The following is a 21,994-nucleotide window of genomic DNA, read 5'->3' on the forward strand; positions in this document are numbered from 1 at the left end:
AACTGAGTATTTACTCTCAGTGACAAGAGTGTGACCCACATTAAATCCAGTCACTTTGTCTGGGTCTCTAATAGGCCTGAAACTTTCAGCATCTTTCTGGGTTCCTCTGTTGTCCCACGTGCTGTTACAAAGTCCTGTGGATTCCACCTTCTAAATATTTCTCAAAGGTATCGCCTCGTCTCCATAGCCATGGTTGCTGACTAATTCAGATCCTGTTATTCTTCATCTGTTTTCTTGGTCCTCCTGGCCCAAGCCTCATTTCCCTTTAATCCCTGTAAGTCAATGGTAGGCAGTGATGTGTCTGGCTCATATTTCTGTCTGTAACATTTGGCTAGATATCAGACACATAATATGTACCCAATAAATGTTGAGGAGCAAGTATGAATAATAAATACTGTATTTAGGCTTTGGGCTCACAATCCTTGACACATGACAAGGGAAAAGTCATGCTCTAGTGAACATCAGATAACGCCTCTTGTTAAAGAGGCATGAATTACAGTCCAGCACCTTGTAGTTTCATTGTTCTACCTACCAGCTTTTCTTTTCAGCTATCACATTGTTAGTTATATGATGTAAGTGAGGAAAAAACGTTTAAAAACAATTTTTTTTTTTGACCAGGTGCAGTGGCTCATGCCTGTAATCCCAGCACTTTGGGAGGCCGAGGCAGGCTGATTACGAGGTCAGGAAATCGAGACCATCCTGGCCAACATGGTGAAAACCCATCTCTACTAAAATCACAAAAATTAGCTGGGTGTGGTGGTGGGTGCCTGTAGTCCCAGCTACTTGGGAGACTGAGGCAGGAGAATCGCTTGAACCCAGGAGGTGGAGGTTGCAGTGAGCTGAGATTGTGCCACTACACTCCAGCCTGGCAAAAGAGCAAGACTCCATCTCAAAAAAGCAAACAAACAATTTTTTTGCAAATCAACTGAAATTTATATGTAAATAATATAAAGTTTTTTTTTTTAAAAGACTGCAATTAGTTTGTTATGACAGATTGAATATTGAGCAAAGAAAGATGCTGCCCTAAAGCAGTGAAAGTGATCTGGGAATCCGTGACTAGATCTCACATGAGTAACCTTCCCAGCACGTACTGTGTCTTGAGCTAACACAGCAACACAGTGATATGGTAGATACCAGGGACACATCAGTGTGGCTTAGGACAGGTAGAGAGCCAGCCATTCCATTCTTTAAAAACTGTCTTTTTCACTTGCTTCATGTGGTTCCTCCTTGATGCTAATTTACTCAAATGGAATGACATTTCATTTCAAAGCCACAGGCTAGGACATATCTGGAAATGTCCTTGGAGGTTGGCCGGGGTCTGAGAGATGAGGAAACTCAAGTCCCCGACAGCTGATTTGTGCGGCAGTGAGCTGCCAGCTTGTCCACACAGTCCCTTCTGGTTTCTCTGGCCAGTCACGGAGGGGAAGTGTCATTGTGTCATTCCTCACCCCACACCCCTCCATTGTTTTCGTCCTAATTACTTCCTCTGTTTCTCTCTCTTCTTTCCTACGGGAAAACTCAGGCATCCAGCAATAGCCCTCGAGTCTTCTCCACTTTAATTAGTGAAATTTAAAATATCAAACCAACACTGTTACATTCTAAATGGTATTGTACTCCCATGTTAGCACCACTGTAATCATTCAGATATATTTATCAATCTACATGCAATTTTCTTTGCATTCTTTTATGGCTATAGAAAATTAGGACTTCTGCTTTTTACTCAAGTTTCTGCTCTTTTATAAAACAAATACTTTTTATTTGTTTCAAATATATTTCTTATTCATTTTAAATAAGTTATATTTAATATCTCTTCAGAAATATTTATGGCGGGGCACGGTGGCTCACGTCTATAATCGCTGCACTTTGGGAGGCCGAGGCGGGTGGATCACCTGAGGTCAGGAATTTGAGACCAGTCTGGCCAACATGGTAGAACCCCGTTTCTACTAAAAATACAAATATTAGCTTGGCATGGTGGTGGGCACCTGTAATCCCAGCTACTTGGGAGGCTGAGGCAGAATTGCTTGAACCCAGGAGGTGGAGGTTGCGGTGAGCCGAGATCACGCCACTGCACTCCAGCCTGGGTGACAGAGTGAGACTCTGTCTCAAAATAATAATAATAATAATAACACTTTAGATTAAGATGAGAAGCAAGGAAAAAACCAATTAGAATATTTTATATTAAAAGATTACATTGATTGTATGTCAAGAGGAAAATATGTTGAGCCTATGATAATGTATAAAGTAAAAAATACACAAAGAGGTTCACAGGATCCTGACCCCTCCCACCTACCACTCCCTTTGACGAAATATCAAACTGACTTTAATACATTACAATAAACACTTCAGTCTCATTTCCTCCCTCAGTAAGTTGCTATCACCCTTGGTGTGGTCCCACTGATTAAATGAAATGCAAATATCCTGGAAAAATAGCCTTCATTTTTAAAATATGAATGTTAGCATTTCTAAAATATGAATGTTATTTTGTTTGTGAGCAGCATAAAAAAGATTTTCCAAGAGAAGCGTGACGACACAGGGTCGGTAGACGTGACGCACACGGGACTGCTGATACACCACCTAAAGGAGGTGACACAGTCCAGCGGCCGGGAGCCTGCACCCCAGACTTTGCAAGACCTGAGACTGAATCCTTGTTTTTTTTAATTGTACTTTAGGTTCTGGGGTCCAGGAGCAGATCATGCACAATAGTTGCATAGGTACATATACGGCAATGTGGTTTGCTGCCTTCATCCCTCCATCACCTATATCTGGCATTTCTCCCTGTGTTATGCCTCCCCACCCTTCCTCCCCCACCCCCGCTGTCCCTCCCCTAGCCCCCACAACAAACCCCAGTGTGTGATGCTTCCCTCCCTGTGTCCATGTGTTCTCATCGTTCAACAACTGCCTATGAGTGAGAACATTCGGTGTTTGATTTTCTGTTCTTGTGTCAGTTTGCTGAGGATGATGGTTTCCAAATTCATCTATGTCCCTACAAAGGACACGAACTCATCTTTTGTTATGGCTATGTAGTATTCCATGGTGTATATGTGCCACATTTTCTTTGTCCATGGCTGTCTCAGTGCCCTCATCTGTGAAATGGGCACAGTGAACCTTTAAGTGATATGAGGAATAAAAGAGGTACAGCACTTGACAAACAGTAACTGCCCAATCGATGCCACCTGCAATTCTTCTAGTGCCCCGTTTTATGTCACTGTCAGTATGTTAGAGAAACAGAGGTAGTAATGCCCTACATTGTGATTATTTTTCCAGGTTCTGATTTCTCTACTGACCATCGTGAGGAGACTTCCTGACACAATTTGCAAGGAAGAAATACAATGAGTTATTACTGTTCTGTGGTCCTGCATGAGTTCTAATTAGATCTACACAAGGAGGGTTACTTCCAAGAGCATCAGAAATACCTTACTATAGCCTAACCCGAGGCCCCAGACCTTTAGGGTGAGAGTCATAGATGAATCCGTTTCAAAGCACATTCATGTTGCTAATGATCCAGTGTAAGTCCGGTGGAAGATTTGGGGCCAGCATGTTTGCTGCTCATTTGTCTTCTGCTGGGTGGGAGAGGGTCCTCCACTGACAAATATTTGCCTCCATATGTTTTGGGATTGCAGTTCAAGGTTTAACTGCATCTCTTATGTGAAGCAAATATTTCTCAATTCATTGAAAAAAGTAAAACCACTGTCTCACATGACAAGAAGGAAATATTTTCTTTCTCCCTTTCATTAAAAAGGACACAAAACACAACACCGAATAATGAAAGGAAAACAAACAGGGCCATTCCATTCCTTGGAGGAGGGGCTGAGTAGCTGCAGGGGACAGCTGCGGTGCGTCTGGCATCCCAATTCTTTCCTTTCCCATCACTTTATTACTTATTGGACCAAGAATGTAGACAATTCCGGCTATGGTTGTTTTGCGTTTTTGTTCCTCGACTTAGACTCTGTGTTATGCTCGCTGGCCCCCTATGCTGGGTCTTGGAGCCGACAGTCGCTTCAACATTCTGCCACAAGCCTTCTAAGCAGGTGGCTGTTATTCCTTTCTCAGCCCCTACTCCTTCCCGTGAGGCCCTGGACGGTGGAGAGGACTCACACGCCCCTTTGTGTTTATCAAAGTCATCAAAGCTTTCATGCCTCTTTCAAGCATTTCTCACTATGCTTGTGGTTGGGTACCAATTGACGGAACATTCACACACCTTCCCCGTGTGAACTTAACAAGATGACCTGGATTCTACGGAAACAAGGCAACACAGGGAGGAAAGAAATAATGGATGTGGTGGTTCCTTAGGGGGTGCTTGATTCATTTCTGAAAACATATTTTTGAACGTATAGAAAAAAACTCTTAGAAGTGAATATTATTCTTTATAATATTGATTGTAACATATGCATCTTAAAAACAATAGTTGACTTTATTCCACAGTTCATGACTGTACAAATACACTACCACTTTTCCAAATGGTTTTGCAAACCATCGCTTTTGCTTACAAACTTTCATGACTCTTAAATTTTCTGATAAGCACAAAATTTACATTAAAAATGTTAACTTTCAGGGCGACACTTAAAAGTGCAGCTTTTTAAAGCATTGTCAGTGTTTTGCTTAAACAAGAAAAAAGAAGTGTGAATCAGTAGTAGCATATTTTATATTAGAGATATATATATATATATATATATTTTTTTTTTTTTTGAGATGGAGTCTCGGACTGTCACCCAGCCTGGAGTGCAATGGTGCATTCTTGGCTCATTGCAACCTCTGCCTTCTGGGTTCATGCAGTTCTCCTGTCTCAGCCTCCCGAGTAGGATTACAGGCACACACCACCACACCTGGCTGAATTTTTGTATTTTTAGTAGAGACGGGGTTTCACTATGTTGGCCAGACTTGTCTCAAACTCCTGACCTCATGATCCGCCCTCCTTGGTCTCCCAGAGTGCTGCGATTACAAGTTTGAGCCACGGCGCCTAGCCCTATATTATAATTTTTAATAATATTTTTTTAATTTTTTAACTTTCTTTTTCTTAACTGGTCGCTGAATACCAATATAATTTTTAATGAAATGTTTAAACTATTGCTTATCACTTTCTGCATGTGGGGACTCTAACAACGTCACTGTATGGGGATAAATGAAATATAGACTCACTATGTAGAATTCTGTATTTGGACAAATTATCCCCTTTTCCTTTTTTTTTTTTTTTTTTTTTGAGACGGAGTCTCGCTCTTGTTACCCAGGCTGGAGTGCAATGGCGCGATCTCGGCTCACCGCAACCTCCGCCTCCTGGGTTCAGGCAATTCTCCTGCCTCAGCCTCCTGAGTAGCTGGGATTACAGGCATGCACCACCATGCCCAGCTAATTTTTTTTGTATTAGTAGAGACGGGGTTTCACAATGTTGACCAGGATGGTCTCGATCTCTCGACCTCGTGATCCACCCGCCTCGGCCTCCCAAAGTGCTGGGATTACAGGCTTGAGCCACCGCGCCCGGCCCCCTTTTCCTTTTAAGAGAATTGTGCATTTTCTAAAATTTTTAGTGAACAATACACTTATTTCACTGCTGGAAATTGTGCCTAACATAGCAGAGATTTCTACATGGTGGCAAAGGTTTGCTCAGGCTGCGTGTGTGTCTCATGGGCTTGGGGCAGTGGTGTATTCATTAATACAGAACATTATGTCCCATTATGTCAGCCACTCACCCTCTCTAATGAAACACGATCTGCCACCATTATGGATTATGGGGTGTCAAGTCATCCAAAAACACTCACCAAGGAAATGTTGCTTATTAAATTTATCTAAAACTCTCACTTAAATTAGTGTTGCATTTTATGCAGATGGGGAAACTGAGGCTGTCAAGAAGTGACACTAAGAGAATCTTGTGCTAGGAAGAGAATCTTTTACAAAATAGAGTGCGATTCTTAACCTCTGCTGGCCATTAGATTTCTTGGGGTATGTGTTAAAAATGCACATTCTGTGCCTCTAACTCCAGAGTTTCTGACACAATAGGGCTCAGATGGCATGCAGAAATCTGGCTTCACAAGAACCCTGTGTGATTTTTGACATCACTGGTCTACTCTAAGAAATGTGTTATAGTTGTGTTGGCCCTATACCTGGCTGAGAAGGCACACACCAAGAAGTTGTGTCCTGAGCAAGACGGGAAAAGCTAACCGCCAAACTGGAGAATCTTACTTTTGAACCCAACTGATCTCTGTTTTCAATTCATTTCTTTCTCCCCAGGCACTTCAGGTGGCCTCACCTTTGAATCTTCACGGAGGAGACTTACCAAGTTCTGCATATATTTTTTCCCTTTCTCTCTGCCCTCCATCCCACATTAAGCCTCTGTGTTATGCCTTAGGTGACAGCCAGATGTCTGATGAATGGCCCATGTTAAGGGGTCGTGACTGCCAGCCCTTCAGTGTGTGGTGCTCCTAGGCATGCATTCCTTTGAAAAAAAAAAAAAAAAGGTGAGGGGGGGGCTCCAGAAAGTGTGGATGTTTGTCACAAGGAAGAAATCTCAAATACTAAACTTCCAGATGCCCTGGCAGTATAGTGGGGGAGGTGATTTGGGTTTGCTTCCCTCAACTCTTGGCAGGCCTCCTTGTAAAATCAACTCTGTTCCTAAGAACGCACAGGATTTCCTTTGCAGACTTGTGTAGAAGTTGAAGAGGACAGAACTGACCACAAAAGGCATCAAGAGTGCCAAATTCTTGTATTGCAGCTTTGGTTGGGGTGGATGGAATCAACCTGAAAAAACAAATTGGCTAACACTACCCAAATTCATTTGACCCTAATATGATACTAATCTAAATCGTAAAGCCAGCATGAGAGTTTGCAGTGGGAAGTATCTCTTTCCAAAGGGAAGCTGTTCAACCCACGAAGGATCAGCATCGGCATCAGCTGTTAGGAGTTTAGAATCAGGTCACTTCTGCTCTTCTCCCAGAGGCCCTACTCCAACCTTCCTGGAGGCCGGAGCCACGCGCTTAAACAAACAAGCAGACGGGGAAAGGTTGCGAGGCCAGTAATGAGGAGGGCCACGATGAAGCTGGCTCGATTAGGAGAAATGGTTCTGGTTCTGAATCTAGCTCTCTTACTCTAGCTGTGTGTCCTTGGGCCGGATACATAAACTCTTTAGCCTCAGAATTCTGTCTGTAAAGTAGGGAAGTACATTGACACATAGTAAGCTTTCTATTATTATCGTATCGTTAGTGGGATGATTAGCTTTTCTGGAAAAAGTTAGAAAGCTAACTTGATGTTAGACTACATCAACCTTTTTGTTGGGGTAGGAATGGAAATACTGGGAGAATTTCTTCTATGTATTTTCAAGTCACAGCACATCTGAATCATGAGATAGAAGCCAAGTTAAGGTGTCTGTATTCAACTATTAAAAATATTAAGGATATTATTACATCAATTTCTGCAAAGAGTTCTTTGTCTTTGTCTCTATTAGTACTTTTTATTGTGTAAAATTTAATTAGATAAAATAAAGCAATTGTCAAATTCAATCCTACATTGTAAACTGCAAAATCGAATTGCAAAGCATCAGGCAGATGTTTAGGGTTAAAATTCAAGGTTTGACCTGGTGAGGTGGCTCATGCCTGCAATCCTACCACTCTGGGAGGCTGTAGAGGGCAGATGACTTCAGAAGTTCAAGACCAGCCTGAGCAACATGGTGAAACCCTGTCTGTACAAAAGATAATAAAATTAGTTGGACATGGTGGCTCACACCTATGGTCTCAGCTACTCAGGAGGCTGAGGTGGGAGGATCACATGAGCACAAGAGGCCGAAGTTGCAGTGAGCCAAGATCATGGCATTGCACTCCATCCAGCCTGGGTGACAGAGCAAGACCCAGTCTAAAAAAAAAAAGGAAAAAATAAAAATTCAAAGTTGGTTTATCTTAGCATATGTTTTCCCAAGAAAAATACTATATTCTTATGACCTCTTAAACTTAGACTCAGATAAAAGGATGCAGATTCATTATTCATAAAAAGTTCAGTGTTTTTATCATTTTATTTAAAAAACATTTTTTATTTTTTTCCAGCTTTATTGAGGTATAATTGACAAATAATGTTATATAAACTCAAAGTGTATATTGTGATGATTTTGTATTTATATATGTATATGTGTATATATGTACATATATATGTACACATATACGTATATGTGTATATACACATATACATACAAAATATATATTTTTTGTATATGTGTAAATATACATATATGTGTATATATACACCTATGCAAAACATGTATATGTATATATACACATATACAAAATATATATATTTTGTATGTATATGTACATATATTTTGTATGTATACATATATATTTTGTATATATGTACATGTACATATACGTATACATATGTATATGTATATATGTACATATGCATATATACACATATATATGTATGCATATGTATATATATTATATATAAATATATGAATTATATATATATATAAAACGTGAAGCATTTATCACAATCAAGTTAACACATCCATGATCTCACATATTTACCTTTTGTGGTGTGTGTGGTGAGAACATTTAAGATCTACTCTCTTAGCAAATTTCAGGTATACAATACAGTGTTGTTAAATAGTCATCATGCTGTACGTTAGATCCCTAGAACTTATTCAATGTATAACAGAAAATTTGTACCCATTGACCAATTTCTCTCCATTTCCTTCACCTGTCAGCCCTTGACAACAATCATATGACTACTCAACAATCTTCTGAGTTTGACTTTTGAAGATGCCACATATAAGTGAGATGATACAGTATTTATTTTTCTCTGACTTATTTCTCTTAGCATCATCCCCTCAAGTTTCATCCATGCTGTTGCAAATGGCATGATTTCCTCATATATTTAAGACTGAGTAATATCTCATTGTGTATATTTTCTTTCTTTTTTTTTATTTTTTGAGACAGATTCTCACTCTATCATCCAGGCTGGAGTGCAGTGGCGTGATCTCGGCCCACTGCAACCTCTGTGCCTCCCAGGTTTAAGCAATTCTCCTGCCTCAGCCTCCCGAGTAGCTGGGATTACAGGTGCATGCCATCATACCCAGCTAATTTTTGTATTTTTAGCAGAGACGGGGTTTCACCATATTGGCCAAGCTGATCTCGAACTCCTGACCGCAGATGATCCTCCTACCTCGGCCTCCCAAAGTGCTGGGATTACAGGAGCGAGCCACTGCGCCCGGCCTCATTGTATATGTTTTCTTCATCTGTCTATCTGTTGATGAACACTTGGATTGTATCCATGTCTTGTCTGTTGTGGATAATGCTGCAGCAGACATGAGAGTGCAGATATCTCCTTGGGATATGTTTTTGTTTCCCTCAGTTATACCGTCAGAGGTAGTGTTGCTGGATGTGTAGTATTTCTATTTTTAATTTCTGGAGGAGCCTCCATACTGTTTGCAATCACGGCTGTGCCAATTTATATTCCCATCAACAGTGCGCAAGGATTCTCTTTTCTCCACATCCTCACCAACATTTGCTTTCTCTTATCCTGTTGATAGCAGTCATTTTAACAGGTGTGAAGCGATGTTTCATTGTGGTTTTGATTTGAATTTCCCTGATAATTTGTAACGTTGAAGACCTTCTCAACACCTTTTTGTGTACCTGTTGGCCACTTGTATGTCTTCTTTGGAAAATGTCTATTCGGGTCATTTGCCCATTTTAAAATCAGATTATTTATTTCTTGCTATTGAGTCATATGAGTTCCTTATATATTTTGGACATGAATCCCTTATCGTGTGTATGGTTTGCAAATGCTTGCTGCCATTCTGTAGGCTGCTTTTTTATTTTGTTGATTGGTTTCTTTGCTGTGCAGAGCTTTTTAGTTAGATGTGGTCCCACTGTTTATTTCTGCTTTTGTAGCATGTGCTTCTCATGTCATATCCAAAAAAAGCATTGCCAAGACAAATGTCATGGAGCTTTATGCCTATGCTTCCTTCCAGTATTTTAACAGCTGTGGATCTTACATTTAAGTCTTAAATCCATTTCAAGTTAATTTCTTTGAGTGGCCTAAGATTGGGGTCCAAGTTCACTCTTCTGCATGTAGATATCCAATTTTCCTAACACCATTTATTAAAAAGACTGTCATTTTCTCACTGTGCATTCCTGACACCCTTGTCAAATATTACTCGATTCATATGTGTAGGTTTATTTCTTTTTTTATGTAAAACATTTTTATTTTATCATGGAACTCTTTTGGGCACCACTATTTCCATTAGCATAGGGGTAGCTTCTGTTAATATTCTATAGCGAGGCAATAAATGCCCGATCGAGTGGAAATTCTCTAGTTCAGTGGTTGTTATTGAAAAGTACTCACGGTCTTTTGCTATCAGCCCCGATAAATGCTCCATACAAAGGGCTATGCAGTGGAGGGTTCCTCGAGACTAGCAGAGCAGCTTCAACCCTATACTTTGTGGGCTTAGGTGATTTTACTAGTTTCCATTTATCATGTTTAATTAACATTTCCAAAAACAGCAGGTTTACATTCCTTCAGTTTTGTAGTACTAGAAAGGGGAAACATCCCAGTATATAATATATAATATATAAAATTTAATATAATAAATATTTAAATTTAATAAATTTATATATTTATTAAAATAGATGCAGTACCTATTTTAATAAAACATTTAGGTAAAGAAATTCAACTACCTTACATAAAGTTTGTATAAACATCTTGAATTTTATAATCCTATTAATCTGTATGCTTTTATGCTCTGGTCCCAGGCTTTTTCTACTCCCAGACCATTTTACCTTTTGTGTTGAAAAGGAGTTTGGGTTCCCAGCAGGGGATTGCATCTGTAAGACATATGATGGACAGCAAATTTGATAAGGTTTCTTAATCAGTTCTCTGATTCTGTGGGAGGAGCACCCATGTAAAAGGGGTTCACTTAGCTCCCAAATTTACCATGACCTGGGTAATGGGTGTATTTGGTGGGAGGATAGCCCAGTCATCATAAAGCCAATCCAGTATGGCTTGCATATGAAGCATATTAACTGCTTCATTTGGGGTGCTTCACTGTGTATTTTATAGGGAGCGTTGGGCAGTCCTCTTCTCAGATCTTACAATGGCACTTATCCAGTTTACTAGGCTGCTTGTTCTCTTAGGAATAACCTCCTGTGCATTTGGATTACATATACTTGTTAGTGATTAGTAGTGAGCTATGAGTCTTACATAAACCCAAACAACGTCTTAAATTCTGTTGCATTTACATTTAATAATTTTGCCCTTAAAGTGGTTATTTTTACAATTCACTATAGTAAAGATTTTTTAAGAAGTTGATGATACCAATCTATGAAATGAAACAATTCCCTTACATTATATACTCTGCTTTTTAATAGTTACTTGGTTTTCCCCTTCCCCCATATTGACTTTTTTTTTTTTTTTGGTAATCACAGAGTTCAGAGTTAACTTTTGTTGGCCTGGCGTAATTGTTCCTATTGTTTAGTTTTATTTGTGTAATTTTTCCTTCATTTTAAAGCAAACATTAAATAGTTTTTAACTAGAAAAAAACTATTTTTCTTTTTTAAAGCAAAATCAACATCTTTGTGTTTTATAAACTTTACCAAAAATGTATTTTATGTTCCCACTATTTTAACTTTTTTTTTTTTTTTTTTGAGACGGAGTCTCGCTGTGTTGCCAGGCTGGAGTGCAGTGGAGCGATCTCAGCTCACTGCAACCTCCACCTCCCGGGTTCAAGCAATTCTCCTGCCTCAGCCTCCCGAATAGCTGGGACTACAGGTGCACGCCACCACGCCCAGCTAATTTTTGTTTTTTTTTAGTAAAGACGGGGTTTCACCATGTTGGCCAGGATGTTCTCCATCTCTTGACCTCGTGATCCACCCGCCTTAGCCTCCCAAAGTGCTGGGATTACAGGTGTGAGCCACTGTATCCAGCCTGCTATTTTAACTTTTAACAATCCAAATTTCCAGTGAAAATAAAAAACAAGGATTTAACATGACTTTAAAAGTTTTAATTACTGGAGAGAGTTTTCAGATTAAATTTGCCAAATTAACTTTATCACAGATTACCAAAATTATGGGAATTAAATGACATCTGAGCTAACTTTTACCAGTCCAATGGGCACTTAATTTTTAAAAGTTACTTGATTAGAACTCTTTCATGCAGTTTGAAAGTGAAGTATCACTTCCACATGACACATATGAATATATATAAATAGATATGATATATAGATATAATAGGTAAGCAAAGGGTGCACAGAGTCTGGCTCTGCTGCCCAGGCTGGAGTGCAGTGGTGTGATCTCAGCTCACTGAAACCTCTGCCTCCCAGGTTCAAATGATTCTCCTGCCTCAGACTCCTGAGTAGCTGGAATTACAGATGTCTACCACCATGCCTGGGCTCATTTTTTTGTATTTTTAGTAGAGATGAGGTTCCACCATGTTGGCCAGGTTGGTTTTAAACTCCTGACCTCAAATGACTCGCCTGTATTGGCCTCCCAAAGTGCCAGGATTACAGGCATGAGCCACTGTGCCTGGCTCCAAAGGATATTTTATTTGCTTGTTTAAAAACAATTCCCTTTCCTACTTTAGATGATAAAAGTTACAAGAGCCGACGAAATGTGAAGGAGAGAGCTATTATCCAAGCCCCTTTCAAAGAGAAAAAGCTGTACTTTTGAGATATCAATCTGAGGAATGTCAAAGAGACTGGTTATAGAATTTAAAAATTTAAAACTTCTTGAATAAAAATGTCAATATTTGTAATAACATCTTGTTTTAACTAATTATTTAGTTCTGTATTAGTGTATTATTTTAATATCAAAGACCCATCTCTGGGAAGACTATTATAATTTCTTCTTAATCATAGCCAATTGAATCATACAACTCTCTTTTTAAAAAACAATTTCTTTTGGCGGGGCGAGGTGGCTCATGCCTGTAATCCCGGCACTTTGGAAGCCTGAGGCAGGTGGATCACAAGGTCAAGAGTTCAAGGCCAGTCTGGCCAACATAGTGAAACCTTGTTTCTATTAAAAATACAAAAATTAGCTGAGTGTGGTGACATGCACCTATAGTCGCAACTACTTGGGAGGCTGAGGTGGGAGAATCGCTTGAACCTGGGAGGCAGAGGTTGCAGTGAGCCGAGACCACACCATTGCACTCTAGCCTGAGCTATTGGGTGAGATGGAGTAAAAAAAAAAAATTATTTTTACTAAACTTATTACGACTTACATAGAGCACTCACTACAGGCTTAGACTTTCTGTTTTGTCCTAAATATTCCTCTTTCTTGAACAACACAGTCATTATATTTTAGGACAAAAATTCATATGTGAGTTTATTTCTGAGCTTTATGATCTGTCCATTGTTCTAATGTCTGTTTTTATGTTACTATAATACTGTTTTAATTACTATAGCTTTGTAATATAGTTTGAAATCAGGTTGTCTTCAGCTTTGTTCTTTCTCAAGATTGCTTTGGCTACTTGTGCTCTTTTGTAGATCTATACACATTTAGGATTATGTGTTCTATTTCCGTGAAAAATGCCATTGAACTTTTGATAGGAATTGCCCTGAGTCTATATATTGCTTTGGGTAGAATGAACGTTTTAACATCATTAATTTTCCTGATTTATGATTATGGGTTACTTTTTTATTTATTTGTGTGTTCAATTTATTTCATTAATATTTTGTAGTTTTTAGTATGCAGATCTTTCACATTCTTGGTTAAATTTATCTTAAATATTTTATTCTTTTTGATGTTGTTGTAAATAGAATTGTTTGCTGTTAGTGTATAAAAACACAACTGATTTTTTTTTTTTCGAGATGGAGTTTCTCTCTTGTTACCCAGGCTGGAGTGCAATGGCGCAATCTCAGCTCACCGCAACTTCCGCCTCCTGGGTTCAGGCAATTCTCCTGCCTCAGCCTCCTGAGTAGCTGGGATTACAGGCACGCGCCACCATGCCCAGCTAATTTTTTTGTATTTTTAGTAGAGACGGGGTTTCACCATGTTGACCAGGATGGTCTCAATCTCTTGACCTCATGATCCACCCGTCTCGGCCTCCCAAAGTGCTGGGATTACAGGCGTGAGCCACCGGGCCTGGCCACAACTGATTTTTGTACATTGAATTTGCATTTTGCAGCTTTACTGAAATTTTTTTTTTTATGGAGTCTTTAGGGTTTCTAAATATAAAGGTCATATCATCTGTAAACAGAGTCAATTTTGTGTCTTTCTTTCTGATTTGGATTTTTAAAATTTCTTTTTCTTGCCTAATTGCTCTGGCTAGGACTTCTGGTACTATGTTGAATAGAAGTAGTGAGAGTGGGCACCCTTGTCTTGTTCCTGTGAATAATTTTTAAAGTTGTGGATTGACATAAAAATTGGCTGGTGTTACCTACAGCCATAACTTCAGTTATAATGTCAACATATTTCCATCTATTAATTCAAAAACAAGTATTGAGTACCTATTATGTGCCAGACCTGGATATCAAGAGCATATAGGATACAGTGGTAAATAACAGAGAAAGATCAAGTATTCACATACCAGACTTTCCATTTTAGCATAGAGGATGGAACAAGAACCTGCTCTCCCTTCGTTGAAACTTACGTTTATGTGTCCATGCTGGATAAGTCTTGCAGAAAGTTTGATGAACACTGTCAGGGATGTACAGAGCAGGGCAAAGCTCAGGCACAGATCGAGGGCTTGAAGTGTCAGGTGGTACTCTTCATAGTGTGGTGGGTCCACACAGGCTAATGGGAACTTTGCGTATTGATGAGGAAAGGCAACTGCATAGCCAAGGTAATTAGTCCCTGCAATCCCTGAAAATGAATAGAAGCAATATGGGCCCAGGAAAGCAGATTCCAAGGCTATTGCAAAGTGAAGTGGACATCCCATAATGCTCAAAATCACGAAGGTGAAAGTAGCTTCCCACTGAAAATAAACCAAAAATAAATTGTTACTTCGGGGACAAGCTATTTCAAAAGGTTCTTAGCAATATGAAGAAAATGAAAAAAGAGATGCTGGCTATGAATTTCTCCTACTGGAAAATGAAGGAGAAATGGGTCATGATCCTCTCTTTATATTTTCATTTTCCCTTGAAAATGTCCCTTGTATTTTCATTTTTTTTCACTTTTTATTTTACGTTCCGGGGTACATGTGCAGGATGTGCAGGTTTGTCATTTAGGTAAAGGTGTGCCATGGCGATGTGCTGCACAGATCAACCTATCACCTTGGTATTAACCCAGCATCCGTTAGCTATTCTTCCTGATGCTCTCCCTCCCACCACCCTTCATTTTCAATCTATACCACAGGAGAATAATATACTAGCCAACGGGGGAAAACATTAAATTCGTTCAATTCAACAAGCATTTATTTATGTATTTCCCATCATGTGGAGGCATCTGGTCTGGGCTGGGAAAAACAAAGCTGAGTGAACAAAATCTCTACTCAAGGTTCTTGCTACTCAAGAAATCCCTACTCAAGGTTCTCAGCTACTCAGGGTGTGGTCTATGATCCAGCATCACTGACATCCCCTGGGAGCCTGGCAGACATGCAGAATCTCAGGCCTCACCCAGATCTACTGAATCAGAATCTGCGTGCTAACCAGATCTCCAGCTGATTTACATATACATTAAAGTTTGAGAAGCCCTGCATCAGTGGGAATTAAAATCTATAATCAGATACCATAGTCTTTCTGTATCATGGGATGATCTGGTTTTATGCTGTTGAAATGCAAGATAGCATAGACTTTTCATCCTTTTTTAGGAGAGGTAGCAAGGAGATTGGAAGAAGATCTCAGATTAAGGAGTTGAGACTGAAAAATACATTACTAAAAGTAGAGGAGCCAATAGCTCCACTTCTTCAAAATGAAATTTAGTAGCACTCACACTGGCTCTGTCCTCCACAAATACAATAATCATCACAAGAACTTGTTGAAAATATTTGGAGAAGGGATCAGATAAAGATTATTCATGGCCGGGTGCGGTGGCTCACACCTGTAATCCCAGCACTTCGGGAGGCCAAGGTGGGTGGATCACCTGAGGTCAGGAGTTTTGAGACCAGCCTGACCAACACGGCGAACCCCCATCTCTACTAGAAATATAAAAATTAGCTGGGCATGGTGGCGCACTTGTAGTCCCAGCTACTCAGGAGGCTGAGGCAAGAGAATTGCTTGAACCTGGGAGGTGGAAGTTGCTGTGAGCTGAGATCATGCCGCTGCACTCCAGCTTGGGCGACAGAGCAAAACTCTGTCTCAAAAAAAAAAAAAAAAAAAAAAGATTCTTCATTTAAAACATAGTTTATTACTGAAATCCATTGTAGTAAGGTGTCAATTAGACCAAATTCAATTCTAATTGGAAATAATATTTTTTATGTTCCATACCGCACTTAACAGTGATTTGGCCTTCAAAGCCACTCTCCCATCCTGCTTGCCATCTGTATATTTACCAGGTGTCTCTGGGTCCACGCTCTGTAAGCCAGCAGTAGAAGCACACCAGTTGTGATGGCCTGTGACAAGAAAATGGAAAAATAACATCCATCACTGAAGAAGGCACCTCTAGAAAGAGTTCAATCTGTCTCACAGTTTGACAACTTTATCATGAACTTGAAGGAACAGCAAATGACCCAGTGGATTTATGGCTCTGATTTCCTCCTCATCAGTGGAAAAAAACTGTGATGACGAGGAAAGTAAGCCATTAGTGTCATAAAGACATGATTCACACAAGCTCATTTGTTGATTCTCTGTGTTGCTTTTGCCACCAGAATCATCCGCTCCACTCTTTAAGGTGTCACTACAATAATAGCTTGGCTTTATAACCCTTGCCATATGTTTTATTTTGATTAATTGTCTATTGTTCACCTTTCTCACAAACTGATGAAACTGTAAATGGAAGGAACCAGAATGGGAGCTTGTCATGAAACGCGGAAGTGGTTTTCTCTTTTGCTCTTTGCTTTCTTTTGAGATTCTGCAGCCTCAGCCTGCTGGTAGGATACAAATACACGATCCCCGTTCCTCAGATAACAAAGATTATCGTTAGAATGAATGCATGATGGGGCATTTATTCTTTCTTTCTTCTTCTTCTTTCTTTTTTTTTTTTTCTGAGATGGAGTCTTGCTCTGTCACCCAGGCTGGAGTGCAGCGGCATGATCTCTGCTCACTGCAACTTCTGCCTTCCGGGTTCAAGCAATTCTCCTGCCTCAGCCACCTGAGTAGCTGGGATTATAGGCGCGTGCCACCATGCCCAGCTAATTTTTGTATTTTTAGTAGAGACACGGTTTCACCATGTTGGCCAGCCTGGTCTCGAACTCCTGACCTTGTGATCTGCCCACCTTGGCCTTCTAAAGTGCTGGGATTTACAGGCATGAGCCGCTGTGCCCTGCCTCAAAAGAGAGATTTTCTTTATAGTCTCTGTTGAAGGAAAAAGGCCCAAAGTGCAGAATGAAAATAGTTAAACAAAAGAGGGCATGGTGTCACCAGAATTTAGAAGTAGATAATGAAAAAAAAAAATTTCTGGGCTCTTTGATTCAGCACCAGGTCTGATGGAGGAGACCTTTGTGGTCACTGAGATTGGAAATAGCTTATTCTCAATCCTCATAAATCATTTGTTCTTGGTTAATGACTCTTTTGAGGTTGAGAGAGAAAGAGGAAGAGAGGTGCCTAAAATAAGATACAGAATATGAATAGCTCCAAAAATAGTACAAGTTAGGGCATGACAGAGAAATAAGCATGACTGTATGTATACAATCAACAAAGTTAAAGAGGAAAAAAAATCAGCATTTTTACCAACATGGTTTTGTGGTATGCTGCTTTTGTAGCAGCTGGATCTGGCATATTTATTGTTTTGAGACTTAGCTTTTCATTTTCCTGGCATATTTTATTTTGAACGTTGCATTTAGAGAATTTGAGAGAGAGGGAAACACACACACACACACACACACACACACACACACACACACACTTCTCATGTAGCTGAGCCTACAATTCCAGACTTGGCATCGCCATACCATAAAACTCCCATGGATAAAAACAGAACCATCTGTAGTCAAAAGAGATTCCTGGCGTGATTCTGCAAGAGGAAAGTTTCCAAGGGACCCTATGGAGGGTGAGCCAGCATAAATAGTACAAGAAAACAAAAGAATTATTAAGAGCAACTGTAACATCGGTGCTGTGGGGTAAGCCTGGGGCTTTCTCTGCTCTGGGAGGCATGGCCCTCAATTGACACATCACTCCTCTGTCAGAGAGAGAAAAACACTGAAGCCAGATAAGCAAGGGCGTCAGGCTCACGCCCCTCTGCTGCTTTAGCTCGGAGTAGATAGCAGACATTCTCAGATGCTGAGATTCCAGGTTGCCTTAACTACCTTGGCATGAGCTGTTTCTTCCCTTTCAAAAAGTTGAAAAATGCTGCAGAATTTCAGTTGCCTGTTATTTTTGTAGCTGCCAGCTTGAATTTTGCTTTGTTTACATAAAACTTTGAGAAGGATCTTTCATGGAGTAGGCTGAGTATGAATGCCTCTTATAGTAACTTGATAAATCTATCCTGCTAATGGAACGGCAGCTCAAGAGGTTAGCATATCCATCTTTCTGGTGCTCCTCACCAGACATGGAAGATAGAATAGTGCTATTTTTCCTGAGATGCACAGACTTCTTTTCTTTCTTCCATTTCTTTTTGAAAATTTTATTTTTAGATAGAGAGGAGAAAAGAATGAAGAAGGAAGAGATGTGAGAGTAGGCAAGACAAGTCAAGGGGAAGAGAAAATGTGAGAGAGGGGGTGTCGGAAGGGGGAATAGTTGGCTGAAAGGGAGGCCAGGTTGTGAGGAAGGGGGGAGTGGAGGCTGTGTCTGTCAGTGAGCGGGGAAAGAAGAGAAAGCCCACATCCTGCACTCGCCTCCCTCAGCTCTTCTTGACAGGCTGCTGCCTGGCTCTCCAGGCACTTCTAGGGATATGAGTTGGGTTTTGCAACAGCTGCTGCTAACACTTTGATTGCATGATAATTGTGAGGCCTCCCACTAAATCTTTAAATTGCCCAAGTAGAGGACATAGCTCTCAGAAGTAGATGAGTTGAAGGAAACAGGGAGCCCTCACAACAGAAACAGAAACTTTTAGAGGTACTGTATTAATATGGGATAATTTATTCACTTGCAAGCATCTGTTATGAGTCTACTACAAACAAGCGATGTGCCAGGTACTGTGCTGATAAAGTAATAATAATGGTTAACATGTATTGAGCGAGTGCTTAATATATGTTGAACACTTCACATGTGTTCACTCATCTTATCCTCACAATGACCTTGTCATGTAGATATCCTCCCACTTTTAAAATGAGGCACAGAAGGACTAAATAAGATGAACGAGATCCCCAAATAGTAATTGTACAAATAGTGGTTCTGACTGTCAGTGGAATTTACAGTTCAGGTGTAAAACTAATGCACATATGAGAATGGCTACAACCCTAGGCAAGAAGGATGAATGTTTCCTGCATGAGGAGAGCTCAGGGATAAGGTATCACTTACAGGGGAAACATCAATGATGAAGGCGCCATGGAGAAATAGGATCTGAAGCGGGTTTAAGGATGGATTTGGGTTAAATGGGAGGTGCCACAGGGAGGGCAGCTCAGGCCGTGGGAGCGGCGTGTGCAAAGGTGGGGAAGTGGCTGTCATGCTTAGGGAGCAGTGAGCACAGAGTCCAGACTGAAGGGAGGGTCAGTTCTTGGCAGAGAAGAGTAGAAAATCAGGGTTGAAAGCCAGGTGATACCAGGGTGAGGAGGGCTGCACAATACAGGCTAGCATGTCTGGACCTTGTTTAGGGACAATGAAGCAACACTAAAGCTTTTTGAAGAAACTGTGGCCTGACTACGGAAGAGGTTTAGAAAGATGAGCCAGTTGTGTGCATGTGAGGTTGGAATACAGACCTAGAAGTAACTGTAGAACGCTGGTTTTTAGATTTATTTTTTCAACTCTAGCCGCAGTAACTAATACATTTCACATCATGGTTATAAATATTTTTATATCTGATCAAATAATATGTAACTCTCATTATGTGTGATGCATTCTTCTATTCTATTCTATTCATTGTAAATGTTGCTAGCTACTCAATAGATTGATTTTATGATTCACTAATGGATAGATTCCCACAGTTTGGCTCTCAAAGCTATCTGGGCATAAAATCTGAGCAGGGGTGGGAACTGGTAAGGGGTGGGAGGATATACAGTGAGACAGAAAAGGAAGGAATGCAGTCAAGGGATATGCCTTGTAGGAAAAATTAAGGTTACATGGCAACTGATTGGCGTGGGGCTGGATTGGGCTGCTTTAGAGCATTGCTGCCCCGGGTGTGGTCCTAGGACCAGCAGCATGGGCATCCTCTGGGAGCTGGTTAGATATGCAGACTCTCAGGCCCCGCCCCAGACCTGCTGAATTAGAACCTGCCTTCATCAAGATCACCTGATGATTCGTATGCACGTTACAGTTTGAGAAGAGCTAGTTTAGAGGAACAGGTTGAGTCAAAATCACTCCAGGATTTGAAATTGAGTTGCCAAGACAATGACAGGGAAGTTGGAGAAGAAAAGAATGGTTTGGGTGACAAGATGATTAATTTGGTTTTAGACAAGCTGGCCTTAAGGAAGCTTGGGATATCTAAGTGGAAAAATGGATCACTGACAGATTCTTTGCTTGATCAAACTTAAGTCAGGTTCCTGAACCTTCTCCTGTAGGCCCGTCTGTGTGCGTCCTTGTAAAACCCACTTTGAGCACAAGAACCCTGATGAGTCAGTTTAGCGAGAACCCCCTTACCCTCAATACCTGATCGCGCTTTATAACTAGTCAGGTTTCTCCTCCTCCCCGATCCCTGAAGTGATGTCTGACCACCCTGGCCTGTCTTCAGCAAGAAACTGCTAGGTCGGGATAGCCAGAATCCCCTTTGCCCCTGGTATTTCCTTAGTAATTTTTCATCCACTGACTTTCACCCTGCTTCTCAGCTATAAATCCCCATTTGCTCATGCTGTATTTGGAACTATATTGCTGTCTCTTTTTCCCCATTGCAATAATCCTGCATAAAATCTGTTTTTATTGCTTTAGCTAACTGTCCAGCTCTGGTTTTTCTTTGACACCCTCAGGCAGTTGGAAGTCACGTGACTGTGAAGCTGTAAGAGACTTGCATGGTCATGTAATCAAGCCCCTTCTGTAACTGTTGGGGAAACTGCGGCCTGCATAACGAAGTCTAGCCTGACCTTTCTCCCAAATTCCCTTCTCTAAGCAGGGCTCTGGGTGCAGCGCTGTGCTTGCCGTTGGCCAAGTCACTGGGATCTCCAGCACCTCAGGGCCTGTGTTTCAACTCATTGTACTTCAGTCTTTTCATCAGAACTTGATCTACAAGCCATGTTTTCCAGGATTAATAGAACTTAATCCTTAAGGTACTACGATCTCCTCACTGAATACTTTCTAGCAGCTGATGCTTTTAAATAACCTAGCTCCAAAATTCCAGGAAAACTGCTTGTCGTATAAATGTCAAAACGGAGCTAGGGAGTCTGAGGACCAATCTTTATGAAGTACTTAGAAAGCCTTAAATGAAAGGCTTTGAACAAATTCAAAGTACTGTATCATATGCAAAAATCTGTCTCTTACAAATCTCCAAAGAAATATGGAGTCACCTGCAAAAGGAAATGTCAATATGATTGAAACGTACAAATCTTGTCATTGGATGAAGATATACTTTGAAGGCAAGTTAAGATGTGATTGGTGGCCAGGTGCGGTGGCTCAAGCCTGTAATCCCAGCACTTTGGGAGGCCGAGGTGGGCCAATCACCTGAGGTTGGGAGTTCGAGACCAGACTGACCAACATGAGGAAACTGTGTCTCTACTAAAAATCAAAATTAGCCAGGCATGTCGGTGCGTGCCTGTAGTCCCAGCTACTCAAGAGACCGAGGCAGGAGAACTGCGTGAACCCAGGAGGTGGAGGTTGTGGTGAGCCGAGATTGCACCATTGCACTCCAGCCTGTGCAACAAGAGCAAAACTCCATCTCAAACAAAAAAAAGAAGTGATTGGTAA

General features: G+C 40.6%; 1 protein-coding gene across 1 annotated transcript in view; it reads right to left on the reverse strand.

The window, feature by feature from the left end:
* TMEM212 (transmembrane protein 212) overlaps positions 1-21,994 on the reverse strand; it is a 64,363-nt gene that overhangs the window by 39,213 nt on the left and 3,156 nt on the right. Inside the window, exons 2-4 of the mRNA XM_021674746.2 lie at positions 16,402-16,461; positions 14,563-14,886; positions 10,758-10,802 (exon numbers count right to left, since the gene is read on the reverse strand). Coding sequence (XP_021530421.2) covers positions 10,758-10,802; positions 14,563-14,886; positions 16,402-16,461 — 429 coding nt within the window. The remainder of the gene's footprint in view (positions 1-10,757; positions 10,803-14,562; positions 14,887-16,401; positions 16,462-21,994) is intronic.

Source organism: Aotus nancymaae, unplaced genomic scaffold (genome assembly GCF_030222135.1).
Source record: "Aotus nancymaae isolate 86718 unplaced genomic scaffold, 86718_ANA_hifiasm-v0.15.2.pri h1tg000019l, whole genome shotgun sequence".
Lineage (NCBI taxonomy): Eukaryota > Metazoa > Chordata > Mammalia > Primates > Aotidae > Aotus > Aotus nancymaae.